The following is a 22,871-nucleotide window of genomic DNA, read 5'->3' as shown; positions in this document are numbered from 1 at the left end:
CTCTGTAATCCCCCGCATCCTCCATTCCCAAGATACTACCCTTTTATTGGCTGACTTTCACTTAGCATAAATCTTTTTGAGATTCATTCATGTTGTTTCCTGTATCAGTTATTGTTCTATTTTAATGCCAAGTAGTATTTTGTTGTGTAATTATACCACCCTTTGTTTATCCATTCGTCCTTTGGTAGGTATTTTGGATGTTTCTCATTTGGGGCTATAAATAAAGCTGCTATGAACATTTGTGTATAAGTCTTATGGCCATAAGCTTTCCTTTTTTGAGGGGGAGGTAAAAGCTTGGGAGTGAATGAGTTAGTCATTTAGTAGGTATATATTCAACATTTTTAGAGACGGCCAATTTTGTTTCTTTTCTTTTTTCTTTTCTTTTCTTTTCTTTTCTTTTCTTTTCTTTTCTTTTCTTTTCTTTTTTTCTTTTCTTTTCTTTCTTCTTTTTTTTAATGTTATGTTAGTCACCATACAGTACTTCATTAGTTTTTGATGTAGTGTTCCATGATTCATTGTTTGTGTATAACACCTGGTGCTCATTGCAGGATGTGACCTCCTTAATACCCATCACCAGGCTAACCCATCCCCCTATGCCCCCCCCTCCTCTGAAACCCTCGGTTTGTTTCCTGGAGTCCATAGTCTCTCATGGTTCATCTCCCCCTGTGATTTCCCCACCTTCGGTTTTCCCTTCCTTCTCCTATTGTCCTCCATGCTATTCCTTATGTTCCACATATGAATAGAAACCATATGATAATTGTCTTTCTCTGCTTGACTTATTTCACTTAGCATAATCCCCTCCAGTTCCATCCATGTCGATCCAAATGGTGGGTATTCATCCTTTGTGATGGCTGAGTAATATTCCATTGTATGTATGAACCATATCTTTATCCATTCGTCTATTAAAGGGCATCTCAGCTCCTTCCACAGCTTGGCTATTGTGGACATTGCTGCTATGGACATTGAGGTGCATGTGCCCCTTCCTTTCACTACATCTATATCTTTGGGGTAAATACCCAGTAGTGCAGTTGCCGAGTCATAGGGTAGCTCTATTTTTAACTTTTTAAGGACCCTCTGTACTGTTTTCCAAAGTGGCTGTACCAACTTGCACTCCCACCAATGGTATAAGGGGGTTCCCCTTTCTCCACATCCTCTCCAACATTTGTTGTTTCCTGCCTTGTTAATTTTGGCCATTCTAACTGGTGTAAGGTGGTATCTCACTGTGGTTTTGATTTGAATTTCCCTGATGGCTAATGATGTTGAACATTTTTTCATGTGTCTGTTAGCCACTTGTGTGTCTCTTTGGAGAAGTGTCTATTCATGTCTTCTGCCCATTTTTTGGTTTGATTATTTGTTTTTTAGGTGTAGAGTTTGAGAAGTTCTTTTTTTTTTTTTNTTTTTTTTTTTTTAAAGATTTTATTTATTTATTCGACAGAGATAGAGACAGCCAGCGAGAGAGGGAACACAAGCAGGGGAGTGGGAGAGGAAGAAGCAGGCTCATAGCAGAGGAGCCTGATGTGGGGCGATCCCATAACGCCGGGATCACGCCCTGAGCCGAAGGCAGACGCTTAACCGCTGTGCCACCCAGGCGCCCCGAGAAGTTCTTTATAGATTTTGGATACCAGTCCTTTATCTGTAGTGTCATTTGCAAATATCTTCTGTCATTCTGTGGGTTGCCTCTTTGTTTTGTTGACTGTTTCCTTTGCTGTGCGGAAGCTTTTTATCTTGATGAAGTCCCAAAAGTTCATGCCAGCGAGAGAGGGAACACAAGCAGGGGAGTGGGAGAGGAAGAAGCAGGCTCATAGCAGAGGAGCCTGATACTGCCTATGTTCTCCTCTATGATTTTGATGGATTCCTGTCTCACATCGAGGTCTTTCATCCATTTAGAGTTTATCTTTGTGTTTGATGTGAGAGAATGGTTGTTTCATACTTCTGTATATAGCTGTCCAATTTTCCCAGCACTGTTTATTGAAGAGACTTTTTTTTTTTTCCATTGGATATTTTTTCCTGGTTTGTTGAAGATTAGTTGAACATGGAGTTGAGGGTCCATATCTAGGCTCTCTCTTCTGTTCCATTGGTCTGTGTGTCTGTTTTTGTGCCAATACCATGCTGTCTTGGTGATCATGGTTTTGTAATATAGCTTGAAATCAAGCAACATGATGCCCCAGCTTTGTTTTTCTTTTTCAACATTTCCTTGGCGATTTGAGGTCTTTTGTGGTTCCATACAAATTTTAGGATTGTTTGTTCCAGCTCTTTGAAAAATGCCATTGGTATTTTGATTGGGATGGCTTTGAAAAAGTAAGATTGCTCTGGGTAGCATAGACATTTTAACAGTGTTTATTCTTCCAATCCATGAGCATGGAATGTTTTTCCATCTTTTTGTGTCTTCTTCAATTTCTTTCATAAGTGTTCCGTAGTTTCTAGAGTATAGATCCTTTACCTCTTTGGTTAGGTTTTTCCTAGGTATCTTATGGTTTTTGGTACTACTGTAAATGGAATCCATTCCCTAATTACTCTTTCTCCAGTTACATTGTTGGTGTATAGAAAAGCAGCTGATTTCTGTGCATTGATTTTGTATCCTGCCACATTACTGAATTGCTGTATGATAATTTAGGGGTGGAGTCTGAAGGTAATTTGGGGGTGGAGTCTCTTGGGTTTTCCACATAAAGTATCATGTCATCTGTGAAGAGAGAGAGTTTGACCACTACTTTGCCAATTTGAATACCTTTTATTTCTTTTTGCTGTCTGATTGCTGATGCTAGAACTTTTAGTACTATGTTGAACAATAATAGCAAGAGGGGGCATCCTTGTGTTCCTGATCTTAAGGGAAAAGCTGAAAGCCTTTCCCCATTGGGAATGATATTCACTGTGGGCTTTCCATAGATGGTTTTTATGAAATTGAGGAATGTTCCCTCTATCCCTACACTCTGAAGTGTTTTAATCAGGAAAGGATGCTGTATTTTGTCAGATGCTTTTTCTGCATCAATTGAGAGGATCGTATGGTTCTTGTCTTTTCTTTTATTAATGTGTTCTATCACATTGATTGATTTGCAAATGTTGAACCACCCTTGCATCCCAGGAATAAATCCCTCCTGGTCGTGATGGATAATCCTTTTAATGTACTGTTGGATCCTATTGGCTAGGATCTTGTTGAGAATTTTGGCGTCCATATTCATCAGGGATATTGGTTTGTAATTCTCCTTTTTGTTGGGGTCTTTGCCTGGTTTTGAGATCAAGGTAATGCTGGCCTCATAGAATGAGTTTGGAAGTTTTCCTTCTGTTTCTATTTTTTGAAACAGCTTCAGGAGAATAGGTATTATTTCTTCTTTAAGTATTTGGTAGAATTCCCCAGGGAATCCATCAGGCCCTGGATCTTGTTTTTTTGGGAGGTTTTTGATCATTGCTTCAATTTCATTACTGGTTATTGCTCTATTCAGATTGTCAGTTTCTTCATGTTTTAGTTGTGGTAGTTTATAGGTTTCCAGGAAGGCATCCATTTCTTCCAGGTGCTTAATTTATTGGGATATAGTTGCTGATAATAATTTCTAATAATTGTTTCTGTTACCTTGGTGTTAGTTGTGATCTCTCCCCTTTCATTCATAATTTTAATTTGGGTCCTTTCTCTTTTCTTTTAGATAAGTCTGGCCAGAGGTTTGTCGACATTATTAATTCTTTCGAAGAACCAGCTTCTAGTTTTGTTGATCTGCACTACTGTTTTTCTGGTTTCTATTTCATTGATCGTTGCTCTAATCTTTATTATTTCTCTTCTCCTTCTTGGTTTAGGTTTTATTTGCTGCTCTTTCTCCAGTTCCTTTAGGTGTACGGTTAGCTTGTGCATTCAGGATTTTTCTGCTTTTTTGAGTGAGGCGTGGATGGTTATATATTTCCCCCCTAGGACTGCCTTTTCAGTATCCCATAGGTTTTGGACCAATGTGTTTTCATTCTCATTGGTTTCCATGAATTGTTTAAGTTCTTCTTATAATTTCCTGGTTGACCCAGACATTCTTTAGCAGGATGATCTTTAGCTTCCAAGTGTTTGAATTCCTTCCAGATTTTTTCTTGTGATTGAGTTCCAGCTTCAAAGCATTGTGGTCTGAAAATAGGGAATAATCTCAATCGTTTGGTATTAGTTGAGACCTGTGACCCAGTATGTGGTCTATTCTAGAGAAAGTTCCGTGTGCATTCGAGAAGAATGAGTATTCCGTTGTTTTAGGGTGGAATGTTCTGTATATATCTATGAAGTCCATCCGGTCCGGTGTGTCACTCAGAGCTCTTGTTTCTTTGTTGATCTTCTTCTTAGATGATCTGTCTATTGCTGAGAGTGGAGTTTGAGGTCTCCTATTATTAAAGTATTATTATCAATATGTTTCTTTATTTTGATTAACAGTTGGCTTATATAGTTGGCTGCTCCCATGTTGGGGGCGTAGATATTTACAATTGTTAGATCTTCTTGTTGGATAGACCCTTTAAGAGTGATATAGTGTCCTTCTGTATCTCTTACTACAGCCTTTAGCTTAAAATCTAATTTGTCTGATATGAGAATTGCTACCCCTGCTGTCTTTTGAGGTCTGTTGGCATGAAAAATGGTTCTCCATCCCCTCACTTTCAGTCTGGAGGTATCTTTAGGTTTAAAATGAGTCTCTTATAGACAGCATATGGATGGGTCATGTCTTTTTATCCAGTCTGCAGCCCTGTGCCGTTTCATGGGAGCATTGAAGCCATTCACGTTGAGAGTGATTATTGAAAGATATAATTTTATTGTCATCATGTTGCCTGTGAAGTCCTTGTTTCTGTAGATTGTCTCTGTAAATTTCTGGTCTATATTACTCTTGGGGTCTTTCTTCTTTTATAGAACCCCCCTTAATATTTCTTGCAGGGCTGGCTTGGGGTCACATATTCTTTCAGTTTCTGAAAGACAGCTCCTTGTCTCTCCATCCATTCTGAATGACGGCCTTCTTAGATGAAGTATCCTTGGCTGCATGTTCTTCTCATTTAGTACCCTACGTGTGTCTTTCCAGCCTGTTCTGGCTTGCCAGGTCTTGGTAGACAGGTCTGATGTTATTCTGATGTTCCTCCCTCTGTATGTAAGAAATCTCTTCCCCCTAGCCGCTTTCAGGATTGTTTCCCTGGATCTAAAATTTGTGAGTTGTACTATTATATGTTGGGGAGTTGGTCTGTTCCCATTGATCTTGGGAGGCGTCCTCTGTGCCTCTTGGACACGAATGCTTGTTTCCTTTGCCAGATTAGGGAAGTTCTCAGCTACGATTTGCTCAAATATAACCTCTCACCTTTCTCTCGCTCCACCTCCTAAGGGATCCCAGTAACTCTGACATTGGAACATTTCATGGCATCATTAATCTCTCTTAGTCTGATTTCTTGGGGTTTAAACTGTTTTTCCCAGGCCGCCTCAGTTTCCTTCTTTTCTGTCATCTTATCTTCTAGCTCACTAATGCATTCTTCTGCCTCATTTACCCTGGCAGTCAAGAGTATACAGTTTAGACTGCATTTCATTCATAGCATTTTTAAGTTTGGCCTGATTAGATATTTCTGCCCTTAGAGATTCTGTATTGTTGCTAATATTTTTCTCAAGCCTAGATATTGACTTCATAATTCTTACCCTGAAGTCTATCTCTGACATCTTGCTTATATCCATGTCCATTAGGTCAGTGGCAGAGGCCATAGTCTCTGGATTCTTTTTTTGTTGGGGGTTCCTCCTCTTAGTCATTCTGTTAGGGGGTGGTTGAGAGAATGTACAGAGTCCAAAGTATTAACCACGACCCAAACAAGATGTACCTGTTTTATAGGGACCCTAGAATTGTCCTTCTCTTGTTCTTCCAGCCTGTGGGGGAGGGGCCTGCTACACTGTTACTCAGGCAACCCTGCTTGGGCAGAGTTGTCCTGCCTCTTGTCCAGGGTGGGGGTGGTGTGCTCAGTGAAAACTAATTTTTTGGGCTTTTGTTCTCTGGTGGCTTTCCCTGCTGGCTTTCCACAACTTTTCTGAGAGTCAGAGCAGAAGTGACCACATCCAAACCTCTGTGTCAGAACAGAGAGATCACAGTCTGCTCTTCAGTGAGCTCTCTGGGACACACAGTCTCTGTTTCTGTCTGCTCTGAGAAAAACCACAGCCTCCCTGGTTGTATGCCCAACAGCAACTCTCCCAGAGGTTGATCCCAAGGCTGGCATGTCTGCCCTTTGTGCTTCTAAAACCGTGATCCGGCCCCGGTTCGTGTAGCTGCACTTGCAGCTCCTGGATCCTGTCAGGGGCTGGACTAAAGTCCTTTCCCCACCGATAATGGTGTGCAAGTCTATGCTCAGCGCCGGACGCCTTTACGCTCCGGTATTATATCACCTTCCTGGCACCAGCTTATGGCAGCTCCCACCCCCTTCTGTTTATCTTCCGATATCTGCCTGCAGAATCAGGACTCCACCCTTCCTACCTCCCGCCAGGCAGTGCTTTCGTGCTGGTAGAGATCCAGATATGTATTCAACATCTCAGGCTGATTTTGTGGGTGTTCAGAATGGTTTGATAGGTATCCAGCTAAATTCAGGGGCAGGTTGAAATAGGGTCCCCTACTCCTCCGCCATCTTCCTCCTTCCGCCAGCCAATTGTTTCCTAAAATGAAGGTACTGTTCTAAATTCTCATCAGCCATGTGTGAGAATTCTCCTTGCTATGCATCCTCTCTAATACATAGTGTAGTCTTAAATTTCAGTTAATGTGTATTGATATCTCATTGTGGTTTAAATTCACATTTCTCCAGTGACTAATGATATTGAAAATTTTTTATGTGTTTGGTAGCACATGGAGCTTGATGAAGTGTTCTTCAGATCTTCTGCCCATTTAAAAAATTAAGTAATTTAAATAATAATAAAAATAATAGAATTTAAATGATAAATTTATTGAATTTTGAGAGGCCTTCAAATACTTGGGATACAAGTTATTTTATTTTTCAGTGAGAATTCTTTTTTTTTATTGAAGCATAAATGACATACAATATCCTCTTAGTTTCAGGTGTACATCATAGTGTTTCAGTATTTTTATACATTGTGAAATGATCCCCCTTAAGTCTAGTTACCATCTGTCACCACACAAAGTTCTTATAATATCATTGACTGCATTCGCTATGCTGTACATTACGTCCCTATGACTTATTTATTTTATAACTGGAAGTTTGTACTTCTTAATCCCCTTCACCTATTTCACTTCCCTCTCCATACAAGTTCTTTATCAGATATGTGGTTTGCGAATATTTCTCCAAGCCTACGACTTGTCCTTTTCTAAGAATAGAAATTACTAATTTTGAAAATGTCCTCCAGTGTATTATTTTTATGGAATATGATTTTAGTGTTGTACCTAAGCAGTTGTCACCTAACCAAGTCACAAAAATTTCACCTATATTTTCTTCTGGAAGTTTTATAGTTACAGATACATTTAAGTCTGTGAACCATTTGAGTTATTTTTTGTAATGATGTGAGGTATGAAGTTTTTGGGTTTTTCTTTTTTGGCATATCAATATTCAATTGTTCCAGTACTGATGGTTGAAAAGACTACCCTTTCTCCAATGAATTGCTTTTGCACCTTTGTCAAAAATCAGTTGACCATATGTGTATGGGTCTGTTTCTGGATGTTGCTGTTTCATTAGTCTCTTTGTCTGTCTTTATCCCAATACTATACATACTGTCTTGATTACCATAGTTTCATAATAAATCTTGGAATCAGGTAGTCTGAGTCCTCCAGTTTTGTTCTTTTTTTCAAAGTTGTTTGGTTATCCGTCCTTTGCATTTCTACATGAATGAATCTTAGCATTAGCTTATTAATTATTACAAGAAAAAGCCTGGTGGGATTTTGATTGGGATTATAATGAATTGATAAGATCAGTTTGAAGAGAAATGACATTTTAAGAATATTGAGTCTTCTGATCCATGAACATATGTGTTTGTCCGTTTATTGAGATCTTGTTTACTTTCAGCAGTGTTTTGTGGTTTAGTGGGCTTTACATAAATTATATCATCCTATATTTATTCTTCTGTTCTTGATTTTCTTAAAGTTTTTTTTTTTTGAAAGTCACTCATTTTGAGGCACGTAGCTATCCTTAATTCATTTTCATTGTTCCATGCAACTCCACTGTATAAACATGCCATAATTTATTTGTTCTTTTATTGATGACTGTTTAGGTTATTTCCAGTTCTTTTGCTATTTCAAATAATGCAGCTATGGATATTCTTGTACATGGGAGCTAGTGCATATGGGCAACAGTTTTCTAGAGGTATATACATGCCTATGGGTAGGCTACTGGTTTTTTTTGGCTTTGTCAAATTGTTTTCCAATTTATATTACTATCAGTGTATAATGTCTTTTTTTTTTTTTCTAAGTTTATTTATGTTTTAGTAATCTCTGCACCCAGTGTGGGGCTTGAACTCAGGGCCTCAAGATCAAGAGTTGCATGCTCTCCTGATTGAGCCAGCCAGGTGCCCCAGTAGTGTATAAGTTTTTGTTGCTCTCCATGCTCACCAGTTGGGCCTGTCAGAGTTCTAAATTTTTGCTAAGTGGATGGGTATGAAATAGTATCTCACTATGGTTATAACATGCATTTTCTGAGTCTTAATGAGATTGTCTTTTCATATTTTTTTCTTCTGTTAAGTATCTATCCATCTCTTTTGCCCATTTTTCTTTTACTTTGTCTTAATACTTTTAGGAGTTTAAAAAAATATATTTTGGGGTACCTGGGTGACTCATTCAGTTAACCATCTGCCTTTGGCTGAGATCATGATCCCAGAGTCCTGGGATCAAGGCCCACATCAGGCTCCCTGCTCAGCAGGGAGTCTGCTTCTCCCTCTGCTCCTCCCTCTGATTGTGCATGGTATCTCTCTCTCTCAAAAATAAATAAATAAAAATTTAAAAATATATATATTTTGGATACTGGATATATCTTTTTTTAGTTACATGAATTGCAGATATCTTTTCCTAGTTCATGGCTTGTCTTCTTACATTCTTTTTGGGGTGTGTGTGTGTGTGTGTGTGTGTGTGTGTGTATAAGATTTTATTCATTTATTTGAGTGGTGGGGAGAGAGGGATAACACAAGTGCCAGGAGGGGCAGAGGGAGAGGGACAAGCAGACTCCCTACTGAGCAGGGAGCCCCATGCATGGCTCAATCCCAGGACCCTGAGACTATGACCTGAGCTGAAGTCAGATGCTCAACTAACTGAGCCACCCACGTGCCCCTCTTTTTGGTGTTTTTTGATGAACAGAATTTGTGAAGCAACTCTTAGATATTGAAGAGTTTAAAAGCAGACTTGGGGCGCCTGGGTGGCTCAGTCGTTAAGTGTCTGCCTTTGGCTCAGGGCGTGATCCCAGGGTCCTGGGATCGAGCCCCGCATCAGGCTCCCTGCTCTGCTGGGAGCCTGCTTCTTCCTCTCCCACTCCTCCAGTTTGTGTTCCCTCTCTCGCTAGCTGTCTCTCTCTCTGTCAAATAAATAAATAAAATCTTTAAAAAAAATAAAAAATAAAATAAAAGCAGACTTGACCTAACTTAACAATACCTTTGAGCCCTAAATCCCATAGAAGCCTTAGTTTCAGATCCATTCTATGATTTACCTTTATAAATCTTAAATGACTATCCGGTCACATTATCTTCTCCAGTTATGGTTTTGGGGTGCAGAGGATGAGGGGAGAACCACTGTTTCTTTAAGGATCCAATGACAAGTTTTATAAAGCATGTTTTGAGTTTTTTTCTTGAATTATTTTTTAGGCTGGACCAGAGTATGGTCAAGGAATGAACCCCATTAGCCGTCTGGCTCAAATTCAACAGGCCAAAAAGGAAAAGGAGCCAGATTATGTTCTGCTTTCAGAAAGAGGAATGCCTCGACGTCGGGAATTTGTGATGCAGGTATTTCTAACATTTATATTAGAAAAACATTTTTTAAACACTGAAAAAAAAAATTAGAAACCCCCAGGTTGTAATAGAGATATGGGAGAAAGGCAGACTAGGAACTAATAACATTCGTTCCTTCCAGGCCCACCTACCAACTTGGTTGAAACATTCAAGTGTCAAGGACATGTTAGAATAGACAGTCTGGGTTTTTGAAGGGACTGTGAATTCACACAGGTTATTTACCACAGACTTTATAGTTCAGAATGCCTATCTCTAACTTATGTCACAGTTTTCAGCTAGAGGCTGTGTTAACTACTGGGAAATAGGATACAGATGGAATTAGAAACATAATTTAGAAGATAGATGTAGTAAGTGGAATAGGACCAAGAGCATGAGCTTTTGGGTTATCAGGAAAGTTAGGAAACGAAAGCTCACTTCCTACCTATGGTGAGGACTGAGGGACTCAATTGCTGAGAGATTTAGGCATTTAGAGATTTAGAGGTTTCAGATTGAGGCACAATGCCTAAAATGCCCCCCTTTTAAAATTCTGCCTATTCATCTTCATTTGCCAACTCAAGCCCCAGTATTGAGGAAACCTTTAATCCTTATGTAAATTTCAGACATATCCAAAGGTGGGTGTACTTACTAGTATACTGTAAACAATAATATAATGGAATAGGAATGGCATATGAGGAATATGCCCAGCATCCCAACACAACAATTAGGATTTCTGCCACACTTGCTTCAGCTGTCAATTTTTCTTTCCTCCTTCCCTCCCTTCCTTCTTTTCTTAAAGTACTTCAGAGCTAATATCTAGCCACATACCATTTCAGACTACCTACTTAACAGTATATCACTCAAAAATACTGAAGTTTTCCTTTATGTTCTTATATTAGGCATGATTCATATTCATTAAGATCATCTAATACCCAGTCCATATTTAAATTCTCCTTATTGTCCCAAAACTTTTTATTATAATTGGCTTGTCAAAGAACCTTTTTCCAGTCAGACCCGTGGAGCTCACCTTCAGTGTAATCCAGTTAAAATCCACAGATATTTATTAAAGTGCTGACCTCGTGGAGGACATTTTGGCAGTTACACATAGTATCTCATATTGATTAACTTTCCATGCATGTCTGTTTTTTAAAATATTTAATTAATTAATTAATTAATTTGAGAGAGAGAGAGAGCCTGTACACACAAGCCAGGGGAGGGACAGAGAGGGAGGGAGAGGAAGAGAGAAAGATTCCCAGGCAGACTCCACGGTGAGTGCGAAGCCTGACGCAGGGCTCGATCTCACGACCTTGAGATCATGACCTGCGCTGAAACCAAGAGTCATTCACTTAACCGACTTAGCCACCCAGGCACCCCCTTTTCATGCATTTCTAAATTTTACCTTCTTCCCAATTTGTAGTCTCCACATGTCTTTATCTCACAGTACCTGGTATAGTGTATGTGTATAGTAGTACCTAAGAAACCTTTGGTGTATATTTGCTGCCTCTCTGCCTGATTGAGAGCTAGTATTTTTGGCTTTGTTGGAGATGTAAACTTACAATGCAGTCACAGATAAACCATGGTTGGGAACCTCCATATCCAAAAGGGGGGGAATGTTTCTGTGGCTAGTAAGCACATTACTGTCTAGATGTCATTCGACCCAGAACAGTTTTATTCTGGTATTTTCACTTCGTAAAATACCATTTTTCCTTTTACATGCTTAGGAGAATTCTAGGAAGAATTCTAGAACTATGTTTTGAACCCTAAGACTCGGGGGGAAAAATATCACCTAAAATTTAGACCTGTATTAGGAATAAAAACTGGCTTTGACTTTATTAAACATTTTTTTTTTCCTGTGGAGTGTATTGAGTACCCCTTTTGAAAAAGGAATTTAGAATATGTTAGGCCAGCTTCCATTTTATGGGTATTCATAAACATTCTAGTCAAATGGGAACATTTGGCTGTGCTTTTAAATGTTTTCACACTGAATTCATATTGCTTTCCCCCATTCTGGAATTCCCAGTGGATTCATTATAATATTGCAGCAAGTTTATCAAAGTAAAGGCTTTTGTATAAACTACTTAAGCAGTGTTATCATTTCTTATAATTGAATGTGGAAGTAGAAATATCTAGAGGTAATATGCTCATATTTATCTATCACCAAGAAAAATAAAGGTAAGTGTATGTTATAAAGTGTATGTTATAAAGTGGATTACTAGACAAAGAAAAATCTCTGATGAGATTATTCGGGTATTTATTTCCAGAGCATATTTCTTAAAGATTTTTATTTTTTTTTAGAAAAGGGTATATTTTAATTTTTTGAAGAGAAAATAATGACAACTAAGCCGAATGTATATCACACACACACATTGTGTATAGCACATTGTACATTGTATTGAGTTTATTTTCCTAACTGTGATTAAGTCTTCAGGTTTTAAAAAAATATATAAAGCAAATTTCATCAATTTTATTTCTGACTTATTGAAAGATAATGAATTAAGTCTTTTGTGTGTGCTGTTTTAGAACTTTTTAAAAGTTTTTTTGAGGACCTGACTCATTTAAGTGATTTATTTAAAGATAAAAATCTGTCAGTCTTAAAGTTATTGCATAACAAAATAATTGAACTTCTTTGCAGACAAATTAACATTTTAATGTAAAATGTTATTTGTAATAGTTAAAAATTTTTTGAGTTTTTTAGAAAGATGACTTATGAAGTTTATTTACATACCTAATTGCTTTTATAATGATGTGATTTTTTTTTTTTTTTGAGTGACCACTGTGTTTGTTAGCAGGGAGTCAAAGTTCAGCAAAGTTATCTTTTCCAATACTAACAAATAAATCTGGGATAACTACCCACAAACCATTGAACCATGTCACCATAAAACTTTTGTGAGGCAAGGGGTGGGTGAATGGCAAAAATGAATCTGGAAGCACCTGTTCTAGCAGTCAGTCTTGAAGGTGCAGAATAAGTCAAATGGAAAGCTGGCAGATATAGACCCAACATGAATGCTGAGATGGGGACATTACCCTAGAGCAGGAGATTGGAGTCAAAGAGTATCAGGCCTGGGTAGATAAGTAAGATTTAGAGATGAAACAGCAAAGGAATTGAATGAGAGTGAGTGAGGTGTATTTGGCATGTAAACACAGATGAAACGTTTTTTGCTGCTCAGTGATCTTGCTTCCATTTACTTTGGCAAGTCTTTTGACCCTCAGAGCAGTAGAGGAAGCTTCTGACATAGCTGGCCTAATCTGTTAGCTAGCAAGCATTCCAGCAACAACACAGGGGTTGGTGAAGCTAGGGAACAAATCAAACACTGGGAAAAATAACAGGTAGCAGAGGCCTGTTTTTAGCCAGGGCCTCAGGCGCATTATACCTAGAGCCTACTGTGTTCAGGTCAGGGCAGGCCAGCACAGATATGGGAGGTAGCGTGTGTTCAACTCAGCTCCAGGGATCAACTGTGGACAGTACTTGATCAGTGCTTCTGAGTGAGGTCCATAGATGACTACTGATTTGTCATAATGTGATGGTTTCTAGTTTCAGAAGAAAAAGCAATAAAATATTTCAAAGACATTGCACAGATTTGAACTATAACATTTGTGATAGTTGTTACAGAAATTCTATAATGAATACATTTTCAGTGTTTCATATTCTATAAGAACTAGGTCATTTAGTTCATTTTTACTAAAATTCTATTAAAAGAGCATAATTTCTTTGTCATATAATTTACACATTGTTTATATTTAAGTTGTTTTTTTTCCTAACCACTGTGTTAGAAGTACTTCATTCACTGAAGTTTAAAAGTAGTGATAGAAATGGTAACACAAATAAAACCTAAATACTGGTGTAAGAATGAATGGCAAACAGTGCACAAGTCTGGATACCAGATAGGAATTGATATGTTCCGAGACAAATGAAATAGTTATGCTTTCACCCAAAGGCCAAAAAAGAACTATGGGTGGAAGTATCATGCTTTTATCTGACAACTGAATTTAGTTGTACCACATACTAATTCATTGCTAGTACACAGTGTATTGTAATTGTGAAATTTTATTAAAGTGGCATGAAGCTATTGAAGCTAAGTTTTTTCTAAACAAAACACAGTGACATCTGGTAAAAACAATCCAGATTTTCATATATAGATTGCCTGTTCAGCTCTCTTGTTTTTGTACTGGCTTAAAAAATATATATAGGCATTCACTATATATTCTAGAATGTGAGTCTTCTTCAGTTACATGACATTTCAAATATCTTTTCTTGTGTTGTGACTTTCCTTTTTTTTTTTCTTTTCCAATTTTAGTGATGCTCTTTTGAGGAACAGAAGTAATTAATTTTAATGCAGCCAAATTCTTCCTCAAAAGAATCTTGGATGGTCTTAGCACTTTGTACTTCCATGTAAATTTTGGAATCAGCTTGTCAAGTATTATAAAAATGTGTGGGATTTTGATGGGAATTCATTGAATTTATAGGTCAATTTGAAGAGAATTGATATCATATTGATTTTCAGTACATGAGTATGGCATATCTCTATTAGATTTATCTTAATTTTTCTCAGTGCTTATTATTTTCTATATAAAGTTCTTAACATCATAGGTATTTGATTTTCATTTAATATAAATGATACCTTTTAATAATTTCCTACTTGATTGTTGATGGTATATAAAAATGCAGTTGGCTTTTATATACTACTATTTACATGGAAAACTTAACATCATAAATTCTTATACTTTATCTGTAGATATTCTTGGATTTCCTATATAAATATTATATCTACAGATAATGACTGTTTTTATACTTCTAATTCTGTATTATATTTTTTCTTGCCTTATTGCTCTGTCTACAGTTTGTAGTAAAATGTTAGATACTAGTAAAAATAGAGGGCATCCTTGTCTTATTTCTAATTTCAAAATTTCAACATTAGTATAACATTTGCTGAAGTTTGCTATAGGTTTTTCGCAAAATACCCTTTATCATATTAAGAAGTTCCCTTTTTTCCCTAATAGTTTACTAAGAGTTTTGATTATGAATGGGTATTGAGTTTTATCAAATGCTTTTGCTCCATTTATTAGGATGACTGAATGTTTGGTCTCCTCAACCTATTAATATAGCAGATTTTGTTGATCAATTTTGAGTTTCAAATGTTAGACCAGTCTTGCATTTCTGGGATAAACCTGACTTCGTCATGATTTTTCTTTTTATATATTGCTTTGTTCAGTTTACTCTTACACAGTTTAAACTTTAACAGTTACATTCATAAATGAAATTGGTCTGTAACTTTTCTTTCTTATACTGTTCTTGTCGGATTTTGAAATCAAAGTAATACCTCACTGAATAATTGGGGACTGATTTCTCTTTTTCTATTTTTAGATGAATTTTTGTAAGGTTAGTATGAGTCTTCCTTAAATATTAGGTAGAATTTGCTGGAGAAGCTCTCTGGAGTTTTCTTTGTGGAAAAGGTTGTAATTATTGTTTTAATTTTTTTTAAGTTATAGAGATGTACAGTTCGGGGTTTATTCTGTGTCAGTTTTGGTAATTTGTATTGTTGAGGAATTTTTCTACTTTATTTAAATATTCAAAAATTTTTAGCTAAAATACTCAACATCCCTTACTATTTTTTAAAAGATTTTATTTATTTATTTGACAGAGAGAAAGAAAGAGAGTGAGCACAAGCAGGGGAATCAGGAGAGGGAGAAGCAGGCTCCCCACTGAGCAGGGAGCCAGATGCGGTACTTGATCCCAGGAGCCTGGGATCATGACCTGAGCCTAAGACAGATGCTTAACCGACTGAGTCACCCAGGCGCCCCATCCCTTATTATTTTTTAATGCTACAGAAGCTATAGTAATCTCCCATTTTCATTCTGATTTGTGCCTTCTCTTACTTTTCCTTAATCAGTCCTACCCTTTGATTTATCATTTTATCAGTGTTTTCAGGGAACCAACTTTTGGCTTTTTGAAATTTTCTATTGTATTTTGTTTTCTGTTTCCTTAATTTCTGCCCTTGTCTTTATTCTTCTATTTTCTTTGGATTCATTTTGCTCTGATAACTTCTTGAGCTGGATGTTTAGCTCATTATATTCCTGCCATTCTCTAAGTTTTTATGGCTATATATTTTCTTCTCAACCCTCCTTTAGCTGCATCCTTCAAATTTTGATATATTGTATTTCTGTTATTATTTACTTAAAATATGTTCTAATTTTTATTGTGGTTTCTTCTTTGCCTGTAGATTTATTCAGACTACATTGTTTATGAAGTTCTGATTATCTTCTTGTTTTCTGCTTTGATCATTTTTTGAGACAAATTCATAAAAACAAATCCCACTGTGGTTGTGTATTTTTTATTTCTCCTTGTAAAGCTATACTTTCTGCTTTCTTTTAAAATTAGAAAAAAAATATTTGGGGATGTGTGGGTAGCTCATTCAGTTAAGCGTCTGCCTTTGGCTCAGATCATGATCCCAGGGTCCTGGGATGGAGCCCCATCGCAGGCTCTCTGCTCAGCAGGAAATCTGCTTCTCTCTCTGTCCCTCCCCCTGCACACGTGTACATGCCGTCTCACAAATAAATCAATCTTTAAGAATTTTTAATTTTTTTTTAAATTTTTTCCTTTTGGCTTTCTGATTTACTTTTTGTATTTGCATTAGCTCTTGGCAGATGCATCATTAAAAACACTACCCAATTCAGAAAATATATGTGTGGATATGAGATGGCTGATATATATTTAAATACCTGTATAGACATATATGTATATGTCAGTTGTTTGCCAAAGATAATTGTGGAATAGTTCTAATGATAAAAAGCTCCTGTTTATTGAGCAATTATGATTTATTATACACTGTAGTTCACATACATTTTCTTGTTTAATTTTCAGAGCAATGCTGTGAGGTAGTTGTATTATCCCTGTTTCACTGGTGAAAAAACTGAAGCTTAGAGATGTTGACTAATTTGAATCAGCTCATACAGTTAGGAAGTAATAAAATTGAATTTCTTTTCTTTCTTTTTTTTTTTTTAAGAGACAGAGAGAGAAAGGGAGGTTTGGGGAGGGACAGAGAGAGAGAATCTTAAGAGGGTGCTGTGCCCAGCGCAGAGCCCCTTATAGGGCTTGACTGCATGACCCTGAGATCATGACCTGAGCTGAAATCAGGAGTCCAACGCTTAACCGACTGAGCCACCCAGGCACCTCTAGAATAGTTTCACACCCAGATCTGACCTGGAAATCTTTGTTCTTAACCACAATATTATATTAACCCTTGTACATTAATTTTCCTCAGGAACTATTTATATAAACCTTTGCAAACTTGGGATGCAATGTAAACATTGTTTTAAATGGCACCACCATGAATTTCAGTCTTTCAATTTATTAAATAAATAATACTGGGATGCCTGGGTGATGCAGTCGTTAAGCGCCTGTGATCCCAGGGTCCTGGGATCAAGCCCCATGTTGGGCTCCCTGCTCTGCCGGGAGCCTGCTTCTTCCTCTCTCACGCCCCCTGCTTGTGTTCCCCCTCTCGCTGGCTGTCTCTCTCTCTGTCAAATAAATAAATAAAATCTTAAAAATAAATAAATAAATAAATCTATCTAAATGTATTCTTAACCAGCATAAACTCTGTTACAATATGAATTTTATTTTTCTGCTTATATAAATAATATTGTTTAAAAAGTCAAACATAGAAATATGTAAGGAAGTAAAAATCATTTAAGATTCTGTCACCCTAAGATAAAACCCCGTTGTCATTTTGAGGACCATATTGTCATATTTTTCTCCATGTATATTTTCACTTGTATATATAACTTGTAAATGGGATAGTATCTTAGTCGCTGTTTTTATTATGGATGAAACTTTATGTTTTTGAATGCTAGAGAGCATAACACATTGTTTTATGGTGTTATAGAGTTCCTGTTTACCAAAGCAGTTATCATCACTTTCTTACTTTAATCTTACCAGGTAAAAGTAGGCAATGAAGTTGCTACTGGAACAGGACCTAACAAAAAGATAGCCAAAAAAAATGCTGCAGAAGCAATGCTGTTACAGCTTGGTTATAAAGCATCCACTAGTCTTCAAGACCAACTTGACAAGGTGAGAGCTAAATTTACATGTACATATGCCTATCCTGTCAGAATATCAGAGTGATGAACAAATCGTATTCCAGTGTTTTTGACTCCTCTTAACTACTGTTAAAGTAGAAGTCAATGGTTTTGTTTTTTTTTCCCCCAAGGCAGTACTCTGTATCTTTAAAGATAGATTCTCCAGGTACAAAATAACATCTGTTTATGGGGTCAAGATGAAATATTAATCATAATCTTACAGTTGGCAAATATTAAAAAATTGTACCATCGTATATATTTTACATAATACCAGTTGAATAATTTTTAGCTTATTGACTTGTGGTTTTTGCTGTATAGCCACAGTTTTAATTTGTGCTTTTTGAAGAACAGAGTTTGTTAGCCTTTATTTCTGAAATACAGCTGAAAACACTGGAAATAAAGATCCTGAGTTATCCCTTTAGGGCAGGAACTATATTGGACAGGCGCTCTATAAACTAATTTTTCTATTTACTTTAAATTTAAAGGTAAACTCAGAGGGTGTTTATTTTCTGCCAAGACTTATGTTCATGGTCCCCTATTTCTTCTGCAGCAGTTAATGACATCATTAACACCTACCTCTGTTGCAAGAGAAGCAGAGAACCCCAAATTCACCACTTGGCAGATAACTTAGCAGGAACTAGCTTAATTTCATTTTATATTATCATTTTATCTATGCACATGTAGAAATTACTTTTATTAAACATTTTATTAAATGAAAATTCATAAAACAGGCTTAATAATTATTTCTATCAAAAAAATATGTTTTTTCCCCTTCCATTTTCTCACATAAGGATTGTGTTTTAGAGATGTTTTCAGTTTCTGTGGGAACACATTTCTGAAATTTAGAGTAAAAACAAAATCATCTATTAAAAAACATTTAAATTTACTTTTCTTTTTAAGACAGCTGTGAATATCTAGGCAATTATTTTGAGTGATTAAGAATTATTCGTCTGTGTGGTATCGCTAGAGATTTCAATTCTGTTTTTATAACCTGGCTAGTCAATGCTTTTTCTTCTTTTAAAAGTATTTGTAACATGAAACCTAACATGTGTTCAAGATTCTGTAGTTCTTATATTGTGTATATGTTGTTTTAACTTAACACATTTATATTGACTTAAAACTGGTGAGTGATTTATAAAAATATGTCAAAATAAATCTCCTCATAGGCATATATTTGTATGCTAAGTGAAAATAAAACAACAAAAAACATTAACTTTATTACTATAAAAAACATTTTTTTGCATACCCACTGTATTATTGTTCAGGGTTCCCCAGAGAAGCAGTCCAACAGGATGTGTATGTGTGTGTATGTAGTATATGTATGTGTGTATGTATATATACACATTCATACACAACTCACAGAGACTTACTTTAAGGAATTGGCCTATGCGGTTGCAGAGGCTTGACTAGTCCAAAATCTGAGGCACAGTCCAGCAGGCTGGAGAACCAGGAGTTAAATGTGAGTCCAGAAGCTTTCTGGACTCTTGCTTCAGGGGAGGTCAACCTTTTCTTCTAGGTAGGTCTTTCAACGAATTAGGCCCACCCACATTAGGAGAGGAATCTGAGTAGGAATCTGCTTTACTTAGAGTTCAGTGATTTCAATGCAAATCTCTTCCACAAACAACTTCACAGAACACCCAGAATAATACTTGATCAAATACATAGTCACCGTGGTGCAGACAAATTGACACATAAAATTTACTGTTGAACCTACTCAATGCAAACACTTGCAACTGAAGAGAGCAAGATGACTGGAACTGGTCCCTACACTTGAAAAACAAACCCTTCGTAAGTGTTAACAGTGAGGAGCTTTAATCAGGGAACAAAAATTATAGTACCCTAGAACCTAGAGAATACAAAGATGAATCTGGAAAGTCAAGAATAGCTGAGACCACTGTTTTTATGTGAGTTAAAGAGCTTGAGGAATTACTAATTTAAGATTTGAACTCGAAAGTGACATGATCTGGTTCGCATTCTTCAAAAGACAATCCTGTAAGTAACATAGGGAGTGTATTTGAGCAGGATGAAACTGAAGGCTGAGAGGCCAGTTAGGAGGCTAGCAGAGCTGTTCAGGTAAGAGATGGCTGAGGGTCTCAACTGAGGCAGTGGTAGTAGAGAAGAGGGGAAAGATACCTGAGGTATTTCTGAAGTGCACATGATATGCTTTCAGTAGCAGATTATGTGCATGGGGGAAAACGAAGAAGGAGGAAAGAAAACCTGTAACCAGGAAGAGAGAGTGACTTTAAGAAGTAGGTAGCAGTCATATGTTGCAGGGAGATCAAGAGAAGGACTGAATACACTGATTCGTCAAAATATCTGTGATGAATGTGGCAAAAGCAATTGAAAAACCTGCAAAAGCAGGTTTTTAAAAAGTTCTTTTAATAAGATAGATACATGGCTAAAAGAATTCAAATAGCATGAAAGAGTGAACAGTGAGAACAAGTTGGTCTTACTTCACTCTGAGACCCTTGGTCTCTTAGTCTCTCTTTTGAAAACATCTCCCACAATGAGTTAATATCTGTACAGCATTTAGAATGCTGTCTGAAGTATAGTGAATATTATATAAGGATTTGATAAATATAAATAAATATATTCTATGTGTATATATGAATATAGCCCCATTTTATAAAAAAATTCAGTTACTGAGGTGCAGTTCAATGAATTTTGACATATGTCTGTTTATATGTGTGTACATGTTCATTAACTACCCCCACAATTAAGATGTATAATATTTGTTACCCCAAAAAGGTTCCCATTTGTAGTTAATCTCTTCCACTCTCCTTAGCACCCGGCAACCACTGATTTGATTTCTGTTTCTATAATTTTGCCTTTCCAGAATGTCATATAAATTGGATCATACATTAGGAAGCCTTTTGCGTCTGCCTTCATAATGCTGAGATTCGTCTGTGTTGTTGCATTTATCATTATTTGTTCTTTTTTATTGTCTGTTATTACTTTAGTCTTCACCAGCATTTGGGCTCTTTCTAGTTTGAGGCTATTATAAATTAAGTGGCTGTAAACATTCATGTATAAGTCTTTATATGTATATATTTCTCTAGCATAATCTTCATATACATATTTGTATAATAAGCGCATGTGTAACTTTGTTAAAAAAATGTGAAGATGTTTTCCAGAAAGGCTGTACCAATTTGTATTCCCACCAGGAGTGTTTGAGAGCTCCAATTACTTCTCATCTTTTCCAGCTCTTGGTATCGTTGGCTTTGATAGTTTTGTTTGACTAGTAGGTGTATAATGTTATCTCATTGGAATTTAATCTGCGTTTCCCTAATAACTGATAATGTTGAGTGTTTTATCATATGCTTATTTACCATTCGTATCTCTTCCCTGAAATGCCCATTCAAAGTTTTGCCTTTTTAAAAATTGGATAGTTTGCTTTCTTATTGAGTAGTTTTAAGAGTTCTTTACATATTTTGGACACAAATTCTTTATCAGATAAAGAACTCCCTGCCTTCTCCTTCCCTTCCTTCCTGTCCTCTCCTTTCCTCCTTTTCCGCATAGGTTATCCAGTTGTTCTAGCATCATTTGTTTAAAAGATTAATGCGTTTCCATTGAATTCTCTTAGCGCCTTTGTTGAAAATCAGTTGACCACATATTTGTGGGTCTGTTTCTAGATTCTCTGTTCTGTTCCAATAATCGAGATGTCTAACTTGAAGCTATTAAAACTATGTATAGACTGTAGCTTTTTAAGTAAGGTTTGAAATCAGATAAAGAACTCTGTTTTTGATCTTTTTGTTTTGTTTTGTTTTGGCTTATCTGGAGCCTTTACATTTCCATGGAAATTTTAGAATCAGTCTCTACCAAGAAAAAAAAGCCAACTGGGAAGTTTTCTTTAGGACTGTGTTGAATATATAGATCAGTTTCACGTAAGTCAGTATCTTGATGTGGAGTTTTTCAGTCCACGATCAAAATCTAGCTCTCCATTTATTTAGGTTTTTAGAAATACCTCACAGCAATGTTTTATACTTTTTCATAGAAATGTGTTACACAGTTTTTGTGTTTATCCCTAAGTGAGTCATGTTTTTGGATATGTTATTAATGGTATTTTTTTTTAACGGTGTTGATTTTTAAACCAGTGGCTGTACCATTTAATTTCCAATTCTTCTTTTGTATAGAAATACAGTTGGTTTTATATATTGCCCTTGTACTCTGCGACCTAGCTAAACTGAGTTATAAGTTACAATAGCTTATTTTGTAGATTATGTGGGATTTTCTGCATTGAATGCCATGTTGTCTATGAATAAAGACAGTTTTATTTCATCCTTTCTAATCTGTATGCTTTTATCTACTTGTCTTGCTTTATTGCTCTGAATAGAGCATCCGGTACAGTGGTGAACAGAAGTGGTTGATTGTTGAATAGGAAAGCAGATACCCTTACCTCGCTCCCCATCTTAAGAGGAAAGTCATTCAGTCTTTAACCATTATACCGTGATGATTGTAGGTGGTTTGTTTTTTTTTTTTATAGATACTCTATATCAGATTGATATTTCCTTGTATTCCTGCTTTATTAAGATATTGGGTTTTTTTTTACTTAATTATCTGCATTTTGAATTTTGCCAAATGCTTTCTCTGCATCTGTTGATATGTCATATAATTTTTCTGTTTAGTTTGTTGTAATGGTGAATTTCACTGATGGATTTTAAAAATTTATGATATATATAAATAACAAAAAGTTACCATTTTAACCATTTCTGGGTGAATATTTCAGTGTCATTAACTACATTTACAGTGTTGTGCAGCCATTCCTGCTATCTGCTTCCAGAATGTTTTCATCATCCCAAATAGTAACTGTACACCATTAAACACTAACTCCTCATTCTTCCCTCTACTCAGCCACTGGTAATCTCTGTTCTACTTTCTCTCTGAATTTGCCTTTTCTAGGAAGCTTCTGTAAGTGGAATCATACAATATT

At 36.4% G+C, this 22,871-nt stretch overlaps 1 protein-coding gene across 4 annotated transcripts in view; it reads left to right on the top strand.

Annotated features, from left to right (window-relative positions):
* STAU2 (staufen double-stranded RNA binding protein 2) overlaps positions 1-22,871 on the top strand; it is a 308,534-nt gene that overhangs the window by 124,508 nt on the left and 161,155 nt on the right. For all 4 annotated transcript variants that reach the window (XM_019807357.2, XM_034668202.1, XM_034668204.1 and 1 more), the window contains 2 exons: positions 9,749-9,886; positions 17,802-17,933. In XM_019807357.2, the coding sequence (XP_019662916.2) occupies positions 9,749-9,886; positions 17,802-17,933 (270 nt within the window). The remainder of the gene's footprint in view (positions 1-9,748; positions 9,887-17,801; positions 17,934-22,871) is intronic.

This window comes from Ailuropoda melanoleuca, chromosome 9, assembly GCF_002007445.2.
Source record: "Ailuropoda melanoleuca isolate Jingjing chromosome 9, ASM200744v2, whole genome shotgun sequence".
In the NCBI taxonomy this organism is placed as follows: Eukaryota; Metazoa; Chordata; class Mammalia; order Carnivora; family Ursidae; genus Ailuropoda; species Ailuropoda melanoleuca.
Note: the sequence above shows the minus strand (reverse complement) of the source record. Positions and strands in the feature narration are given on the sequence as shown.